Here is an 18,958-nt window from a genome sequence, read left to right on the forward strand (position 1 = left end):
GCTGATATCAGTGTGACTGTGTGTGTACATTCACTATAATCCTTGATGGTTGCTATTGTAACGAGAAGTTTCTTCCTGCTTGGCTGGCCGTCAATGGCTTTGCAAATCCTCTGCACTTAATCTCTCCCTCTTTGCAAATGGGCATAAATAAATAAACCATACAGGAAAACTATTGAAGACCTTAAGCACAGGTTGAGAGGCTCAGTCAGAGTGTGCCCGTAGGCGGGAGGGGTGTATGTAGAGAGGTACTGCGTCTGAACTTTAACTGGACAAAAATGACTTGTGGTGAGGTTTTCTAGCCCATAAGCCTGATATTTTCCAAGTGAAAGTTAATTAATGCAACTACTTCAGTTCAGGCTAAAACAGAAATAAGATATTCCATAAATACTATACAATCTAAATTTATGCCTGCCATTACACAGCTTATAATAAGAAGCTTTTGTAAAAATGTACATTCAGCTTTGTTAATTAATTAGCTCTCTCAAAGGCATACCGATTATTAAGAAAAGAGATTTTACAGACCGACAGCTTTAATATCCTGATCACATTCTGGATGGAGAAGACCCACACAACATCAGCAAAATAATAGTTGCATTGCCAACACCAGCAGTAGTAGTAGTAGTACTAAGACTTACAGCAGTAGTGATGTTATTAGAGCTGTATCAATATTAATCCATATTTCCAGTTGGCCATCAAATTGGGGAAGCTTCTGAATATAATTTCATCTCAAAAAGCAAAAGACACGAGAAGCTACACTAGTTAGGCCTAATGTCTTTTCTCAGTCATGATGGACAAACAAGTATGCAGAGACTTTGAAAATTCTCTCTCTCCATCATGCTAAAGCTGTCTTAGAGCTGTGAAATACTACAGAAGGGCGAAACACTGTGTTCCACCAGCCTTAATGCATCTCTAACTGCACTGCAACTCTGCACAAGTCCCAGAGTGTTATGCTTCCTCAGGTGGGAACCCAGTGTTTTAGTATTGGGTGTTACACACATTTCAGGCCATAGGTTTGCAGGTCACACTAACTCAAGTAAAAACTTCATCCTCCCAAAATAGAAACCAGAGACTGACTAACACTGAAAATGAAATCAAGAAGTGCTCTTACTTAAATTACTGCAATTATGATGTGTGTATATTTTTTACAGTAAATAGATTAAACCAAACTGAGGTAGTGTCTCCTCAGTCTGCAGGCTGCATCAACCAGGAGGAAGGTCCACATGCTGTGGATATTACTCTACTGTCTGATTCTTATATTTAAATGATTCCAGCAAGTGATCTAAACAGTCTTCAGCTTTCTTTAACAGACTTGCTGCACTTCAGTATTCACGTGTTGTATGTGTGTGTGTGTTCCAGAGCTGGTATCAGCTATTGTTGAGTCAGATCCACAGGTTCGTACAGGTCTGTGGTGCTGAGCGGTCTTGGCAGCGAGTGCACACAGATTCAGTAAAGCCAGAGGGTAAAACATGATTCAGTCAGTCACCACCTGCACAGCTTTAAGTAAGCTCAACTTGAGGAGGTGAAAAGAAGAAGGTGAAAGCTTGTGTCAGTGTCTGACCTGGAGGCAGTACGTCTCAGTGTAAACCTGATTTGTATCAAAGTGAAGAAGATTAGTTCATTCATTCATTTCTGTTGGAGCAACAGCCGGCTGGTTGTGCAACAGCCAGCAGTGTGGGGATGTGGAGAGCTGTCCTCATGAATGCTTTATGTCTGGCTCTGTTACACTGGCTGTTATCAGACACAGGGTGCACACACCATCAGAGCGACCCCTCCAGTTGTCAGCGAAGAACACAACACCACACTTCCCATCATGCCTCTCCTCTTCTACCTGATCTCATCAGAGTTGTCAATTGTGGTCAGGATGAATATAGGGATGAGACACATTTTGACTGAAAGACACCTAGGAACACAAACACTGGAGGCAAGAGCAGCATAATAACTGTAGTGTGCTCTGTCTGTGTGTGTGCACGTGCGTGTGAGTGTGTGTGTGTGTGTGTGTGTGTGTGTGTGTGTGTGCACGTGCTAGCGTGCATGTCTTTGGCAGCCTTACAGACATCTGCTGTGAAGGTCAAGTTTCAGTCTGTATGGAACCAATCAATGGAGCCAGCACTAGAACACCCCTCCCTGCCTTCATCTGCTGTACTGGGACACACACACCGACTCACACAGACACACACACGCACACAGAGCGAGAGAGAGAGAGAGGGAGAAAGAGAGAGAGAGAGAGAGAGAGAGAGAGAGAGAGAGAGAGAGAGAGAGAGAGAGAGAGAATGCAAGCATTCACAAAGCCAAGTATGATTATGCACACACTTCGTCTCTGTATGTCTTCCATGCACAAGCCTGGATCTAACACACACATACATTCACACAAAATAGTATGCTCTAAAACTTACACAAAGACAGATACACACAAGCCAGTAAACTCACACAAACATAATAAACATGTGTGTGCACACTTGGAAGCTGCCAGGCCAGCACAACACACTCAGACTGACACATGTGGAGAAGGAACCTTGCCCTAGATTCTCAAGGAACAATCTCGTGTTACATCTCTGCTCTGGCTGGCCTTTGTCGTGGCTGCACAAAAGTCTGGCGGCCTGACAGAGGTAACACACCACATTCAGGTGGACTGACTGCACACACGTTTCTATTTAGTGACCTTTGTTGTCCTTCTGTGTTACTCACCTTAGTATATAAAGGTTTGAGAAAGTCACATTAATAGTTTGCTGTCAAACTGGGTTTAGGACCTGGTTTAATACAACACAAAGACACCGATACTTGGCAAAAGCTGTCCACTTCTGAAACCAGAAGTACTGGCAACATTTGAGAGGGCGACCACACATTTAAAGGAAGAACAACATCTTCCATTGCACTGAAATCCAGACATGTTAAAAAGCCTGAAATTTACTCTTCAGATCCAGGAGGTTCATGTAGCTGGGATTTCAGCTGTCTATAAAGAAGAGAGCACTCTGCTGTTTTCTCATATATCAATCAACTTGGGAAAATCTGATTCATTCATATGACAACAAAAACACCAACACATCAAAATATAATATAACAAGGAAAAGGAAAAAACAGTAAAATAGACACCAGTGTGCTTGCAGTGTTGTAATGTCAACAGAAACTTTGGACTTCACACACCACTACATCCACTATCTTCCACAGGGCACTCACAAAAACACACAACCACACAGGCAGCACATGCACAGAGTGCGTTCAGCAACACTGGGTTATACACAGCGTGCATGTACAGTGCAGTGACCTAAGCAGGCTGGGTGAACGCAACCCACATTTCTGATGAGCTTGCAACAAAAAGTTTAACAGCAACATTTCCAGCACGGCAGAAAAGAGCAGCTCAACAACCAACTGTACACTTACAGTGTGGCTGTTGCTGGGAATTTCACTCCTTGGATATTAATAAAATCTTTGACATCATTAGGCTTCATTAAGCCTAAAAACATGAAAATAATAATTACGCAGAAGCTACACCTTTAGTGGATTAAATGAGGTTCTCCTGAAAGATGTTTCCAGTCTTGGCTGTATGCAGCTCAGAGAACGGGGCCCCTTATCATTACAACATGTAAATAAAGCCACCGCCGTGCCTCGCTCCCCATTCACAAGCCTCATTACACTGCAGGACTCCACTACTACAGCCACTCCTCACACACACACACACACACGTGAGTATGTGTGACTGTGCAGAGCTCATAGACACACCCAACACACTTTTGTTTCCTGGTGTGTCATGTTGGAGCAGCTTTATTCCACTCTCCCTCCTTTTTTTCCAGGACAAGTGACAATGCAGACTGCGTGTGTGTGTGGATATTTCCACATGTGGCTTTTCTGTCTAGCCTGAGTGATAAACAGTAAGACAACAAAGTGGAGAGCTGAGGTTAGCGAGGTGATGGCTGATGAAGGCAGGGAAGCCTGGCCGACTGGTTGTGTGGCTAGCTGGTACAACACAAAGTCTGCCTGTCTGACAAGCTGTGCAGCTTTGTTGCTGCCACCGCGAGTGACTGAATGATACAAAACACAAGCACAATACCGACTGTACTCCACTATATCAAGCTATTACAGCTGATAATTATTCAACTTCATTATGTCATGTTGATGGCAGAGTCCATAAAAAACACTGGTTGACAAGAGGTTTCTTTTTCGTTTTTTTTTATTATTTTTTTTTAAAGAAAGGGACGATAAACACAACAGAGAACTGCTAACCAAGATCTGAGATCATCAGCTTGTGAAGGCAATGGCATCTGCACAGTCATTGTGAGGAAAGGTCAGACAACGCAGATTGATCAGCTTTATAAATATTCTATTCTCTAAGCAGCAACTGCAAAGACAGTGCAGTGTTCATAGTTTTAATAAAAAACTGATGAGGACAGGGGCGATGGAAATTGAGCTGAGATTTGGAAGAGCATAAAAAACCTGCTTGTAGATTTACTACGAAGGCAAACCAGTGTATCAGACTCTGGAGTGGTGGCGCTCTCCTCTCTTTTACCGCTACACCTTAAAAAAAAAAAAAAAAGACCTTTCCTGTGTTCTCCATTTGCAAAGTGACAGCTAAACAAGTCTTGTGGACTGATGAGGCTGAACCAGAAATAGAAATGTCTGGCCACAATGAGCAAAGATATGTTTGGAGAAAAAACACTCTTTCTCAATCTCCATCGGAAAGGATCGATCATCCTCTGGGTTTGTGTTGCAGCCAGTGGTGCGGGAAACATTTCACTGGGAAAGAATGGACTGAATTAAACAGCAGATTCTGAGACAAACACCCCCGTCTTTGTAGAGGTGGCCTCTACAACAGGATCATGTTGGTGAACATGCCCAAAAATCCACAATAGACTACCTTTTGTACACTGATGGCTTTGCCATAAACATCATCAAAAATCCATGCCAACCCAAGAATTCCCCTGAACTATTCGCCTTTTGCAAGGACAGAAGATATCCCCCAAACAAGAAGTGAAAGACTGAGCTGCCACAGAACGTGTTCACAGACTGTGATACTTGCCAGAGGGGGTGTTACTAAGTACCGACCATGCAGGAAGCCCAGACTTTTGCTTCAGGCCATTTTGACTTTTGTTATTTTGAAACTGTAAAGGAGGAAATAAAAAAATAAGCTTGCTTAGAAGAAAAAAGAAATGTGTCATCTTTAAACAGATATGTTTGCAGCTAATTTCAATACGACGACTTAAGCCCCTGGTCTGACTGGTCTTCTTCCAATCTTGCAGCCCAGTGCAGTTCTTTAGGTTTGTATCCATTAGCAGCCTGTGATGCTTTTATTATCATTCTGTACCTCTGTTTATGCCACCTGTATTCACAGCTCGCCAGGCATTTATGTCTCCTAGAATTAACAGAAAGCTCTATTCATATCCATGTAATTTCACAACAGCTGTGTGCAGCTGATGCAGTGCTATAGATGTGCTGACAGCACACACCACTTGAGCAGACTGCAACAGTGTGAAACACTGCAAAGGAATAATACCTGTAGTCAGAAAATTTGTCATTTAATCAATTAGTCAATCGAGATAACATTAATCCACAACTCTTTTGATAAGTGATCAGTAATTGGAGTCATTTATTGTGTGAAACAATCCAAGCCCCTCATTTATTACAAGCTGTAGTTTTTCTGGGATTGGACACATACATTCACCATGTCACCACCCACTCTGAAAATGTGATTGACATCATTTAAGTGTAGTGAAATTTTAAAAGACTTAACAATTATTCTTAAATGAGGATAATCATTAGCTGCAGCTCTAGGGAGGACTACTCAGAGCCAGAGAGAGTGTGCTGACAATAAGAGTAGTTCTCTTCTCTCTCAGGTAACAAGAGTTAACTTGTTTAATTGCAGTTCACATTCCAGCTGAGACACGTCAAATACCGAGTCGCCTCACACCAGGGCTGAAGCAATATGAGTTTTCAAGGCCAATATACACAGTAATATTCAGCGGTTCAGGCACTGTGTAGGTGCTGCAGTGCTCTTAATCTTTTTATTCATTGTGAATATTTCACTTTTTATTCAGGTACACCAAGGTTGAATAAATCCAGTAAAATAGAAGAAGTAGAATATCTTTGTGGTAATTCTCATCATTAAAACCTACTCTGGTTTAGCAAGACTAAAGTCAAGACAAAGCAAATAAAGAAAACTAAAAATAAACATCCAATTAACATGGTATTGTGCAATACTGTAACAGAAGAACATTAGATTAAACTGTGCAAAAGCAGGTCTGCACATGATTGTTTCCAGTAAATTCTATTTTTACAACTAGCTTATATTATTATTAAATCAACTAATGATGATTCATTTACTCTATAAAATGCCCAAAATTAATGAAAAAAAAAAAAAAAAAAAACAGCCGACCACTGTCCAAACCTCAGTCTTTAAGGCTCTAATCTTATCTGATCACCTCACAGTCAAAGAAATGTACGTTTTTACTCGACAATGGCAGAACTTCTCAAATCTGTTATACTTCTCCATTATTGTGGTAATAATAGAGCAATTGTCAAAAATCTTCAGGTAACATTTATGTCAGCAACTGCAGGCCGGGAGGAAAGGAGAGTTAACTCTATACCATCTGGAAAGAATTAGTGAGCTCTTGAACAAAAGGAAAAGAGTGAAGAGAGGGAGACAGAGAAAAAGACAGAAACAAGTTCTGCCTTTTCTGCTTTACCCTGAAGCAAAATGGAGATTAGGATCAACTAATAGAGAAAAGAACTAGACTAGGACGCTGTTTGACATCCGTACAAATTAATGGAGGATCTTCAGAGAGTGCAGTCAGTCAAAAGCGAACCATTGAAATACCATGAAAAAATCAAGCATTTCTGATTTATTTTTCTACCTAATCCCTTCATAATCAAGCTGACAGTATTACCCAGTATTACTAGCTCTGTACCAAGGCTTGGTAATTCAATACATTAGTGGAATCTACAATTTAAACTAGGATTGCAGAACTCCACTATTACACTATTATACAACAATGGTTACAATACACGCCCCTACAACTGTTTTGTGTTACTGTAATTGATTATGTATGGGCTATGTTTTCAAATCTGTATTAGCTTTATGGATCTGAATAAAAACCTGCCTTGGAAGCTGTGTCCCTGCTATATGGTGATGACAGCAATGGTAGTGATCTGACTTTAAAGCTCTTTGTCTTGGCTGACAGATTTGATTTCTCTGTTTGCATTTCATTTACAGAGTGCAGTTGTGCAGTGGAGTCAAGAAACCCACAGAAATCAATTTTGTCCCACACCGGCTCCAGTAAACAATCAGTCCACTGTTTCATTCCAACACCAAACAGTGGAGCCAGTCCACTGCTCTCTATCACCTCCACTTGATATAACTCAACATTTCTGTTCTATATGCTGCTATTCTGCCCCACTCTAAAGGAAGGTAAACCCGCTCTGTATTAGTATTCTGTTCAGTACACCATGTCCCTCTATATAAAAGGATTTTTATTCTGTATCTGTGATGGAATTTTGTGACAAATTTCTATTCAACTCTACAAGATGGTAGCAAAGAAGCAAAACCTTTGGTAACACAGAAATATCCTATTTATATTTAATAACCATAATATACTGTATTCAGACAATCAACAAACAGAGCGAATCATCTGTATGTTTGTTCTTTCCAGTGTTGAGTCGTGTTCTCCGGCTTCGTGCTGCTGTATTGTACCACAATCCAGTACTGAAGGAGTTAAATTCTGTGCAGTGGGTGAACTCAAAGGAACTGGCGTTCACGTGGCTAAGCCGCTGTTGCTATGGGAGAGAGGCCAGACAGAGGAGAAAGAAACCCCTCTCTCTCTCTCTCTGTCTCTCTCACATTCCCGTTTTCTCTCTCTCTCTCTCTCTCCCTCTCTCGTTCTCTTTTCCTTATCCTCTGCTCTCTTGTTCTCTCTCTACCAGAGAGCCTGGTTGGCTGGAAAACCAAATGACTAATGAGAGTACACAGCTCTCTCTCACTTTCTCTCGCTGTCTCTCCTTCTCTTCATTTTTCAAATAGCATTCGCTCTCCCCTTCGCCTCAGCTCTCTGAAACATCTCTCTCCTCCCTTCATCTGCACCCCTCGCCGTCTCTCCCTCTCCATCCCTCTCTCGATTTTTCACTCTCTCTTTCATATCAGAAAGCTAGTCAGTGAGTCATGCACCGACAGCACAAGGCCAGGCTGAATATGCCAGAGTGTGAGGTTTAAAGAACACAACAGCAGCCGGCTTCTTTTCCACTGACAGTCAATTAGCAACTTTACTATTTTCACTAATGAGGCGTATAGCTACATCTTTAAAATATACTGCAATGGTTTCAAGTGCTGGGGCTAATAATTATTAAAGGGTAGAGAATTTACTCTTCATACATAACAAAGAGCAGCAAATCTACAGATCTGACAAGCTGGAAGCAGCAGATGTTTGACAGTTTTGCGATACAATTAATCAACCATCCCAATAGTTGCCAATTAATTTTCTTATAATTGACAACATAATTAATCAACTACTTGTTTGCGCTCTAGTAGTTTCCCATAAATATAATGTACCCAGCTAAAAGGTTTGTGGAGCATGCAATAACAGATCCCAGTCTCAGAATGAATTCATATTTCTACACTCACCTCAGGCCATCACTGAAAGCAAAGGTCCATACCTGCTACTTAGGCAAATCACAGTACAACAGTGTGGCTTCTCTGAATGAAACCGACCTGATTATTTTATCTTAGGAACTTTATGAAGGCAGCATGGTTATGTTTACAATGCCTGGTAATACACATAATCCAGTTTAAGTCCAATAAATACAAAGGAAAAGCCTGAGACAGGACAGGAGCAGACAGGAAATGAGACAAGAGATTGGGATGGACTGGAAGAAGAGTACAACATATAACACCATAATGGAAAACAAAACAAGACAAGACAGCCAGCAGAAAAGGACAAAGACTGGACAAAAGTGAGCAGAGGTCACACACAGCTAATCTGGCACTCTAAATGTGCGTCTACAAAAGCTGTTATACAAGTCACTGCCCTGAGGACACTGGCACAACATGCAATGAATGTTATTAATGATGAACTACACTATCAGTTATCAATTTAAATTTAATTATATTAGATTCACTTTACTGTCGTAACACAGAGCAGAGCTCTCAGACAATAAAGTTGCATTGTACATCAAGAACAGAGATGTAAAGTGAATACAGCAATGTACTGCAGGGCAGATGAACAGTGGTGTGTGGGAGCATGGATGTTGCAGGTGAGTAAGCTGGAGAGCTTCAATGGTGAGATCTCACCACCCTCTGCTGTTCTCTTCAGTCTGAGACGCAGCAGCTGCCGGTACCAAATGGAGACGCAGGCTGCTCATGGGGCAGGACAAGTTGAGCCATCGTGACTATAGGGTGTCAGCGTTGAGGTCCCAAGAGATGAGGACACCCAAAACCTGACATGGTCAACCTCCGTGCCACTAATATGGATGGGAGTCTTTCTAAACCCGAGAACTTTGATTCTGATCGAAATGCAACTAAAAAGGCTGCAGCAGAGTCTGTTTACATTCACTGTCATTCTGTTTCTTACTGGCAGCAACTATGTTACTGCAGTGGAACAGTTAATGACAGGCTAAGTGAATTACATTATGGTGTAGGTATGAACATGTTTTGGGAGGTCATCGATGTCCCTACAAATATTTGCTTTATTGATTGTTTTTTTCACCTTTCCAGTAACATTTCCCTACAGTCGCCTTTCTTTTAATCCCTGATTTATTATTGTCTATATAGTTTTTAATTAAATGTCAATACAGATCTTAATGTAAATACAGATCTAATGTTATTAAGCCCATCCATTTACAGTATAAAAAGTCATTTTTGCTTTGGAGAGGTTGCGGTGTCCCTACCGATGCTAAACCCAAACTATGCACTTGCATTTCTGGGTCAACTGGTGTGGGTAAGGATGACAGACAGACAGGTAAGACAGCATTCCAGCGTCCCCTGTTATCTCCAACGAGGAAGCAACAAGTAACGGTCACAGGTTTACCTCACAGGGTGGACAGGAAGACACTAGTTTATTCAGAGAGTGTCCCGGCCCCAGAAATAGACAGAATACAAACAGCAGCAGGTGACATCTCGTCTTCTACTCAAAAGAGAAGACGCAGCCAAACTAGATGGACACGCATGAGCTGCAGTTGCTCAATTCATTTGGGAGATGTTCCAAACTGAACAAGCACAACCTCCTCATTACTGGCTACACCAAAATAGCTTCCCTCACATTCTTTGGTAAAACAGTCTAGTTAGAGGGCCGCACCAGTTTTCCCTGACAGCAGTGTTCGAAAATACACAGGAAAGCTCCGGCTCCAAGAAATGATTCGGACTCGAATGGTTCAGCTCAGAGAGGGACATTTATTAAAACACACCGTGTTCCACACTAGTGGGACTTTCCCACTACCAACAAAATCTATTTTTGATCCTCCATATCCAGACTGAATATGCCAATTTGAGTCAAAACCACATCGTTTTGATCAGCTCCTGGGTCTCTAAACAGTGATGGGTGGTGGTGGATTTCATTCAGAGCAGTTGTGAGCGCACAGGCTGCTGTCTAATGGTGTGATGGAGATAACAGCAGTCAGACAGGCGGAGGTTTACTCATTCCATATTCAGGACACAGTCACAGTCTGTCTGGGCTTCTCACTGAATGTTTTACTAACAAGACTCTGGGTCCACTGTTGTGGATAACAGCATAGTGAGCCATTGTCATGTGTCTCTTTCTCATCACAAATGTGTAGTGAACTGAAATCAGGTTTGAGGGCAGAGTAATGTATATTTCATTTTGTATACTGATTGATATTGTGAAGTATTTAGCCTGACCAGCCCGGCAAAGTTCTAGTGGCTGGGTAAGCTTGACAGTCATCATTTCCAGCTGTCCAGATGCCTGACTGTTCACCAGCTCCTTCACTCAACATAAACACTTGGAGAACTTGCTGCAATCAGATCAGTTTTTAAGAGGAAATCACATGGTGGCTGCTGAGAAACCAAAGTGAAAATTCTCTTAAATCATCAACCAAAATCTAAACATGTACAGCCATAAAATCTGTTTATGCTCAATGGTTTCAAAAACTGCTCCACAGTATGAAAGACAATCATACCATAATCTATAAGGAACACATTGCAACTTCATGTTTAACTGCAAAATGTTTGGCAGTCACTTATTTTGGGTCTTGCCAAGTTCCATGTGTTGTTTTGTCACTTTTCTTAACAGACACAATGCATTTTTAGCATTATATGCCTCTAAAATACAAATTCCATCACAGCTTAGTGATGAGAATAACAGTAGTGTAGTGTAGTACACCAGGAAACCACAGCAGCTGTTGTGTAGTAGAGCCTAATGTATTCCCAGGGTTATCTGGGAAGCCTGCGAACCTATAGAGGTTTTATGGCCGCCGTATGTAGCACTGTGATGTAGTGGAGCTTTAGTGCACTCACACAGTGTGTGTGTGTGTGTGCGTGTGTGTGTTGAAGAGATGGGGGAGGGGTACGTCCAGCCAGAAATCCAGCCAGCCCATCCTGGCTTCAGATTGCATTTTGTTTCCTTAGGCACCAGAAAACAAACCACTAACACTCAGTGTATCCAGTTGCGCAAACACCACATAACCTGGGAGTCACATAGCAATACTGTCTGTGTGTGAATGTCAACCCGATAAATAAAGACTAATTATGTAATCATTCAACGGACAACATTTATGTCCCCAATTGTACTGAAATTGACAATGACAGCTACTGTTGAACAGTAAAAAAAAACAACAAGCCAATGAGAGCCTGAGGAGCTTCTGTTCTGCCTGTAGACATCAGCACAAGGACATAATGCACAGTGAATAATGGGACACATCAACATTAAAACATACCTGAAGGTTACACAGCGACAATAAACGTTGCTGTCCATACATTCTGTCTTTAGATATATACGGTAGGTATGTAAACCTGTTCAAATGACAATGTTAAGGCTGACTGCACAAGATAAATAAACGGCAGCATTGTCATACGTAATGCTGTGCCACAGCAGCATTATTGCTCTTTGTATTTCCAAGTATGTGTTACAAGCATTTCCACTTCATTCACTGAGGTTTCTGTGCTGTATTGTGAACACTAAAACCATCATTATAATACACCCTGCTACATATCTGTGATGGGGAGCTATATTGTGAATATTATAGTTATTATTTCATTTATTTAATAGAAGGCCATCAAATACAGCTGAACTCATTATTAAAGCAGAAGTAAGTGGTCCGGTCGTTTTCGCTAATGCTGCGTTCCAGGCAGGCTTTTGAAATCGTAAATTACAGCTTCAAGTCACAACTTACGACTTTGTAGCGTTTCAGGCAACCCACTCATGTTTTTCCGACCTGTTTTACCGGTGAAAGTCACTATAACGGCCACTCGTAACTTCCGACCGGTGAACTCGTACCAGAACGAACTGGTACCACTTCACGGTCGGAAAAATACGAGTTTCCTTGAACGCACCATAACAGTCCTCGTCCCTACGTCGCCACATTCACGGCGTTCCTTGGCTGCACACACAGCCCTGCATGCCGTTCTCTCTCCTCATTGGATAAAAACTGTAGGATACGATAAATGTTTTCTCTTCGGCTCAGAGCAGAGGGACTGAGAGACCCGTGTTTCAGTCCAAACACTCTATGTAAGTGATTGCTGTCGGAAGATATAACTATTTAAGACTTATATTAACACAAATATATCACTTACTTCTGCTTTAAGCTATTACTGACATTTTCTAACATCTATAGTTCACAATAAACAAACTACATACAGATGAGAAATAATGTTAATAATGCAGTTTGATGATATCGAAATAATCTATTTCTTATAAGTAATAACAATTTAACACTGTAATTGTCCCTTCAGCATGGTGCAACATAAACTCAGAAAAGACAGTAATTATCTGATCGACTAGGCCTACTAGTTACCAATTCAGTGCTTTGAGAACATTTTACAATACTAGAAATTTGGCAAGCTGATGATTTAAAAAAAAAAACACTTCATGATTGCAACCTTGAAAAGCACTGAATAGCATTCAAAATAGTCAAAAATCCCAGTCCAACTGGAACAAAGGGTGCAGCCTGATTCATATTATATCATACATGTATGCACAACTCGATATTAGAAGGTGTAAGCTTCTCTCTAGGCCATGTTTATTCTCCGTGTCTCTAGTGTGCGTTTCCACTCTAAACAATGCTGCTATTCACAACCCAACACACACTCACACGCAGCTTAGAAATGTTTCTAAACTGGCTGAACTGCAGCACTGCAACAACTATGCAGACTGTGTATGGAAGGTTCTTCCTGCTCAGTCTGTCATTTTCTGCTGATTAGCCACATGGAGATGAACTTCAGGCCACAGCCCTAAAAACAAACTAGCAGCACTGCTACTGTAAACATACACACACATACACAGTGGACTGTAAGGGAAAACAAAGGCTCCTATAGGCAGTGACCTGATTGCCCCGCTCTTTCCATTCATTGTGAATCCAGATGAGTGTGGCAGTTTTATGCCTAATACAGCTCTGCTGAGTTTTTTCTTTTTCTCTGTGAAAAAGGTGTCTGCAGAGGAATTACAATGCTGTTTAGATTCCCTGCATTTCACTCTGTATGTCATCAGACTCTCTCCCGCTGTCATGTATTTTTCTGTTTTCTGTTTCAGTGACTATCCCTGCAGCATCGATAGTGGGTCAACAAGGAAAATAATTTACAATGTCATTAATTGGGCAGTGCATCTTAATACTTGAGAGCATTCTTGACCTTTTTTTAATTCCACGTCCAAACAAACAATAAATGAGTCAAGCTAATAAAGTATTATCCAGTTTATCAGGTGGAAGGAACTCAAACAATGGGACCTTAAATGGACTGTAAGCAACTGCATGATGACTATAAGTGCTAACATTTAGCTGAAACCTACAAACAAAACTGGACCGACTACACCATTAGCTCAGTATCTAAATACCCAGAATATGCCTCAACCCAATGTTACATCATATCACATACATCTTATCACATCTACTAATTAGTTATGAGCCCATTGCATAATGTGAACCAAGTGTTAGACAATGAAACTGTGCTTTTATAGCTTGCTACTTAGGAGAAGGAATATCCCAGAAGAATAAATAACATATGCACAAACAGCTGGACAGCCTTCAGTTATACTGTGTGTACTATTCCTGCTCTCATACATCCTACAGAGAATTATGTCTAAACCAACTGAGCAAAATGCATCAGTAATTCTAATATTTCCTTGTCCACAAACAGGTCTAATCTCCTGTGAGGCCAGATGTCTCTGGGGCCGTCACAACCACGGATATCTGAAACCTGAAAATGATAATAAGGATAACATATCATCAGTATTTGCCACAGCTGGTAACATTTAGCTAGAGAAATGTCTGCCAGGTATCATAGTTTTACTAATTACACTGCATCATAGTAGTTAGTAATGCATAACTACAGTTCATACTGGGAGTGTTAACCTTGAATCAGTGCACAAAAGATAGTAAGATCTTATCATGTGCTTGTTCAAGGTGTGCAGAATCAGACTGTGTGCATCTCGTTTACCAACGTACTTCAGTTTTTATTTTCAGTTCTTCTGCACATCATAAAACATAAGGCTGCTTTCTATTACGCAGAGGCACATCTCAAAATACACACATGCTGTCTAATGAAGCGAGAGCATTTCACACTCAACATCACTTCTCAAATCATATTAGACTAGGGCTGCAACTGATGAACATGTGCACAGTCAATTTATCAGCCAATTATTTTCTCAATTAATTGATATATTTTGATTATAAAACATTCAAAACCCCCCCCCAAAAAAATGCCCATCACTACTTTCCAGAGCCCAAAGTGACATCTTCATCCACCAAAAACATTTAGTTCACTGCAAGCTAAGACAAGGGAAAGCTGAAAATCAACACATTGATGGACCCATTGAATAAACATGAGTTACTGATTAACTTTATTTTGATTTACTAATCAATTAATTGACTGAACTGGCTCCATATTGGAACTGTTACTGTCTGAGAACAATGTTGTGTTGTGAGTTAACTGCCATAAAAATACAAATCGTATTGTCATAAAGTAAAACCCTCTGATGGTTGAACTTATTAGACACTTGATTTGACAATCTGTCTGTTGTCATAGTTATACTCATTGATACATAATGTGCATTATTCTCTCACTAAGATATACAATAATACAAAGGTGTGATGAGCTGTTGCTAACCCAATATACTGCTGTACTACTGGCCGATCTGACCACAGACACTTGACAAAGGCTTGACAGCTTGGCTTGACACACTTCTAATCTAATCTCCAATCGTTCTCGACTGTATTCACTCAGCTAGTTAAGCCCCTTGCTAATGAGACTGTGCCCCACTGTATGGAATTAAACCACAACACTACTCATTGCCTAAATTATATCTCTCACACACACACCACAAGACCGATGGCAATAGGTAGCTGCAAACGTGTTTGTTGTGCGATACATGAAATACAAATGTGAGGATGAGGGAACACGCAATTACACATCTGAGACATGTTCAGCTATGACAGTGTAATGGACCCGTGGCATTAAGCCGCCTCACTATTACTGTCAAAAAACACAGACTATTTAATGTAAATGCTTGATCCCAAGAGAGAATCACAGAAAGCCTTGAACCTGTGACACCAGGAATTCACTACTGACTAATCCCAAAGAAAGCACCACAAGTAGTCAATGACATGTGAGGACCTTTGACACACCGGTCTAATTGTATGCTTTAAATTACATCTGATGAACAACACACAAGGACCACAATAACAGATGCCTCTCGAATTAAGTCACACAATGAATGAGACTTACGACCATTAGTTGATAGTATTATATCTGATGACTTACTGTTATCAAGCATTGGTACATATGTACAAAGACAACAGGCTGGATAATCAAATCAGACCTGTGCTTGGGTTTGGCCAGTTATCTGCATAGCCAGATAGAAGGATTCTGTGAACAAAAGAAAACGGGGAACAGGCACTGTACAATGAGACAGTGCAGTGTATCAGCCAGCCAAGGGCTTGTCATGGTAAATATTTCACTGTTTGCTGGTTTTTGCATGTTAACCCACTGTGAAAATACCTCTTTTAAAAGGGAAGAGGAAGGGGGGTGAAATCAGACCAGTATATTGCCTTAGATTTCCATCCATCACTGCCTGTCTGCTACTGCCCGTATAAAGAGCGCGATAATTACACATCATGCAGGAAATATATCCGCTACTGAAAGCTCCGATGGTGACAATACTGAGCTGTTTTTGAAATTGCACATAATGTTTTTTTTTATTCTACATGACGACAAACTGCCCATTGTTCAGCCTGCAGCGAGCCAGTTTTTATGTTTTTACAAGTCCTAGCATTCCTGCGTCCTTGTCCGAGACGGAGAGGGGGTTTGTTGTCCGCCTGGGAGACACGGGGGCAAAACGAGCCTTCACGGACGATCGACACTCACAAATAAAAGGTAGATTGTGGTCAATAACCACGAGGTGACGGGGGGATTAGTTGGACGTAAAGGCTGTAACGCCGGGGGGTAAATCTAGGAAGCCAACCTCACCTCCGTCAGCTGATTTGCAGTATACAGCAGATTAAAGCGTATAGCTGCTCGGGACTCAAAATTCCTGCACATGCTTTTCTCATACTCTCTCTCTTTCTTACAAACGCAGCCTCTCTCACACAAACGTCACAATACCAGCTCAGATCCCAGGTGTTTCTAATCAGCAGATTGATTAATGATAAATTAACGTTTAGTGCTGTGGAGACAGTGGTACTACACAGAGATAACTGCTTTTAACCATTATTGGCGTTGACTAAATATGAAAACATGGAGGTTCGTCTTCACCACAGTAAATGATTTATGAATGAGACAGCGTTAGAGAGGATTTTGGTGTAAATAAGCAGTGTGTTGTCTGCTTTCTATAACCCCCTGCTGGTAGTCCGCCTCCCAACTTGCTTAAGTGTCTAATAACTGGTGGAACTTGCACAATCCACAGAGAGACATTTCAGTGGAAACTAATGATAAACAGAAGCCGTGTACTCCTCGGGTCCACTGAGCCATAATAACTAACACAAATCCATACAATAATTTCCGCCTGGCAAGCCTACAACATTGCCTCGCTGGCTAGCCACCAACCACAGAGATTTCCCCATTTGCTTTGCATGTAACAGAGTGGAAAAGGGAGCACAAAGTCGGGGGTTTTCCTTACCGTCAGGTCGGGATTGTCGCTGTCAAGATGGTTCACGGCTCGTATGACCCCGGACCTCCACGGCCACCGACCAATGTCGCCGATTTCGGGCGGCTTGTCCCCGCTGACACAGAGGAACCGCTTCCCGACCAGCTCCGGCCGAGCCTCGACTGCCATGGCCCTTTGCTGGTCCAATCCCCCCCCCCCTCGCAAAAACTTCCCAACAACGACGCCCTTACAGACCTGTCATTTACGACATTAATTCAGCTCTAAAGAATCCAACGGTAGAAAGAAAAAAAAAAAGAAAAAGGAAAAGTTATCTATCGCTAGAAGCTGGAAAACCGACCCGGGGGATTTAAATGTGTAGCAGTCTCCACCCGCTCGAGCGTCAGTCTCTTTTCTCTCCGCTTGAAAAAAACGGTGGAACACTGGACCGCATCACCGCCGCCATCCATACTGTGTTTCTCCGCTGGATCCCATGGCATTCACACGGCCGTAGCACGGCTGTGTCCCTCCGCCCAATTAAACCCCATCCGTACTACTTTCGCCGAGCATCGGCTGCTGCTCGTGCTTGTAGAGCTGCCACGACTACTGTTGACAACTTCTGCCTGTACTACCCTACTACTGTAATAATACTGATACTACTGTTACTTCTAGTGCCACTGCTGATACTAATATATTAACTAGGCTACTACAACAGTCCCTATACAGCCTGAAATCACAAGCTGTAAGGAAAATAATTTTATGTTTAGTTGATGCTGTTATAAATAAGACTCAGTTACTAACATGGCAAAGTAGAAAACGCGAATTAATACAAAAATGGCAGAAATCTGAATTAGTGAATTAGCCTATACTATATAGCCTATTAACTATGTAATCCACCCTCTGGGTTGTAGTCTTTGTCAAAAAAAAAATCAAGACCTAAATTATCTTATTTTTATATTAGGCTAATTTATCAAATATTAATTAAATAAAAATAAAAATTGTTCTCGTTTTATTTTCAGTCAGAAAACCAAAGATGAGATTGACGGTTATGGGTTTATTATCACAGAAACTACAACAGTTTCTAGTAATTGTCAGTGGTTATCTTTGAACTATTGCTAAACGTATTTCAATTGTTCTATCAACCAACATTTATATGGACCTATACATATACACTAAATATACTCATTTGGTAGAGGCTTTTATCCCAAGTGACTTACAAGGGCTTGGTATAAGTACTCTGATCTTATGTCAAAGTGGGAGATCAGGTAACAGAAGTGCACTATAAGTGTGTGGTGTATAGTAAGGACTCGTCTGGCAAGTTATGATGTTTTTAAGGACAGCTCAGCACAGGCAGCCAGGGTGCCACCAGGGGAAGTCAATGAGCAGTGGAGTGATGTGATTGAAAACTATACAAGTGGTGCTGCATTCTGGATCATCTGTAAGGGTTTCACTAGTGTGCATGAATGCAGCAGGTGAGACGAGCCAATGGGTGGCATACTGAGTCAGGTAAGGCCTGAATTTTTTTTATGTTATACATTGAAAGCGGCACAATAGGGGACAACTTGGTGGGAATGACAGGTATAAATGGTATCTGTGCAGCAGTGATATGTGAAGCAGTGATAACCAAACTCAAGACATAAAAAGGGGCCTCAGAGTCTTGGGACACCCCTGCAGAGGGACAATGGGATATGGATATTATAGGCACAGTAGAGAGAATGTCCAGTGAGATAGGATTCAAA

General features: G+C 41.3%; 1 protein-coding gene across 3 annotated transcripts in view; it reads right to left on the reverse strand.

Annotated features, from left to right (window-relative positions):
* Positions 1-17,655, reverse strand: part of jmjd1cb (jumonji domain containing 1Cb) — a 108,312-nt gene extending 90,657 nt beyond the window's left edge. For all 3 annotated transcript variants that reach the window (XM_083994333.1, XM_083994332.1, XM_083994331.1), the window contains exon 1: positions 17,256-17,655. In XM_083994333.1, the coding sequence (XP_083850459.1) occupies positions 17,256-17,411 (156 nt within the window). In that variant the 5' untranslated portion in view covers positions 17,412-17,655. The remainder of the gene's footprint in view (positions 1-17,255) is intronic.
* Positions 17,656-18,958: the final 1,303 nt, after the last annotated feature.

The sequence above is a fragment of the Trachurus trachurus genome (genome assembly GCF_905171665.1).
Source record: "Trachurus trachurus genome assembly, chromosome: 19".
Lineage (NCBI taxonomy): Eukaryota > Metazoa > Chordata > Actinopteri > Carangiformes > Carangidae > Trachurus > Trachurus trachurus.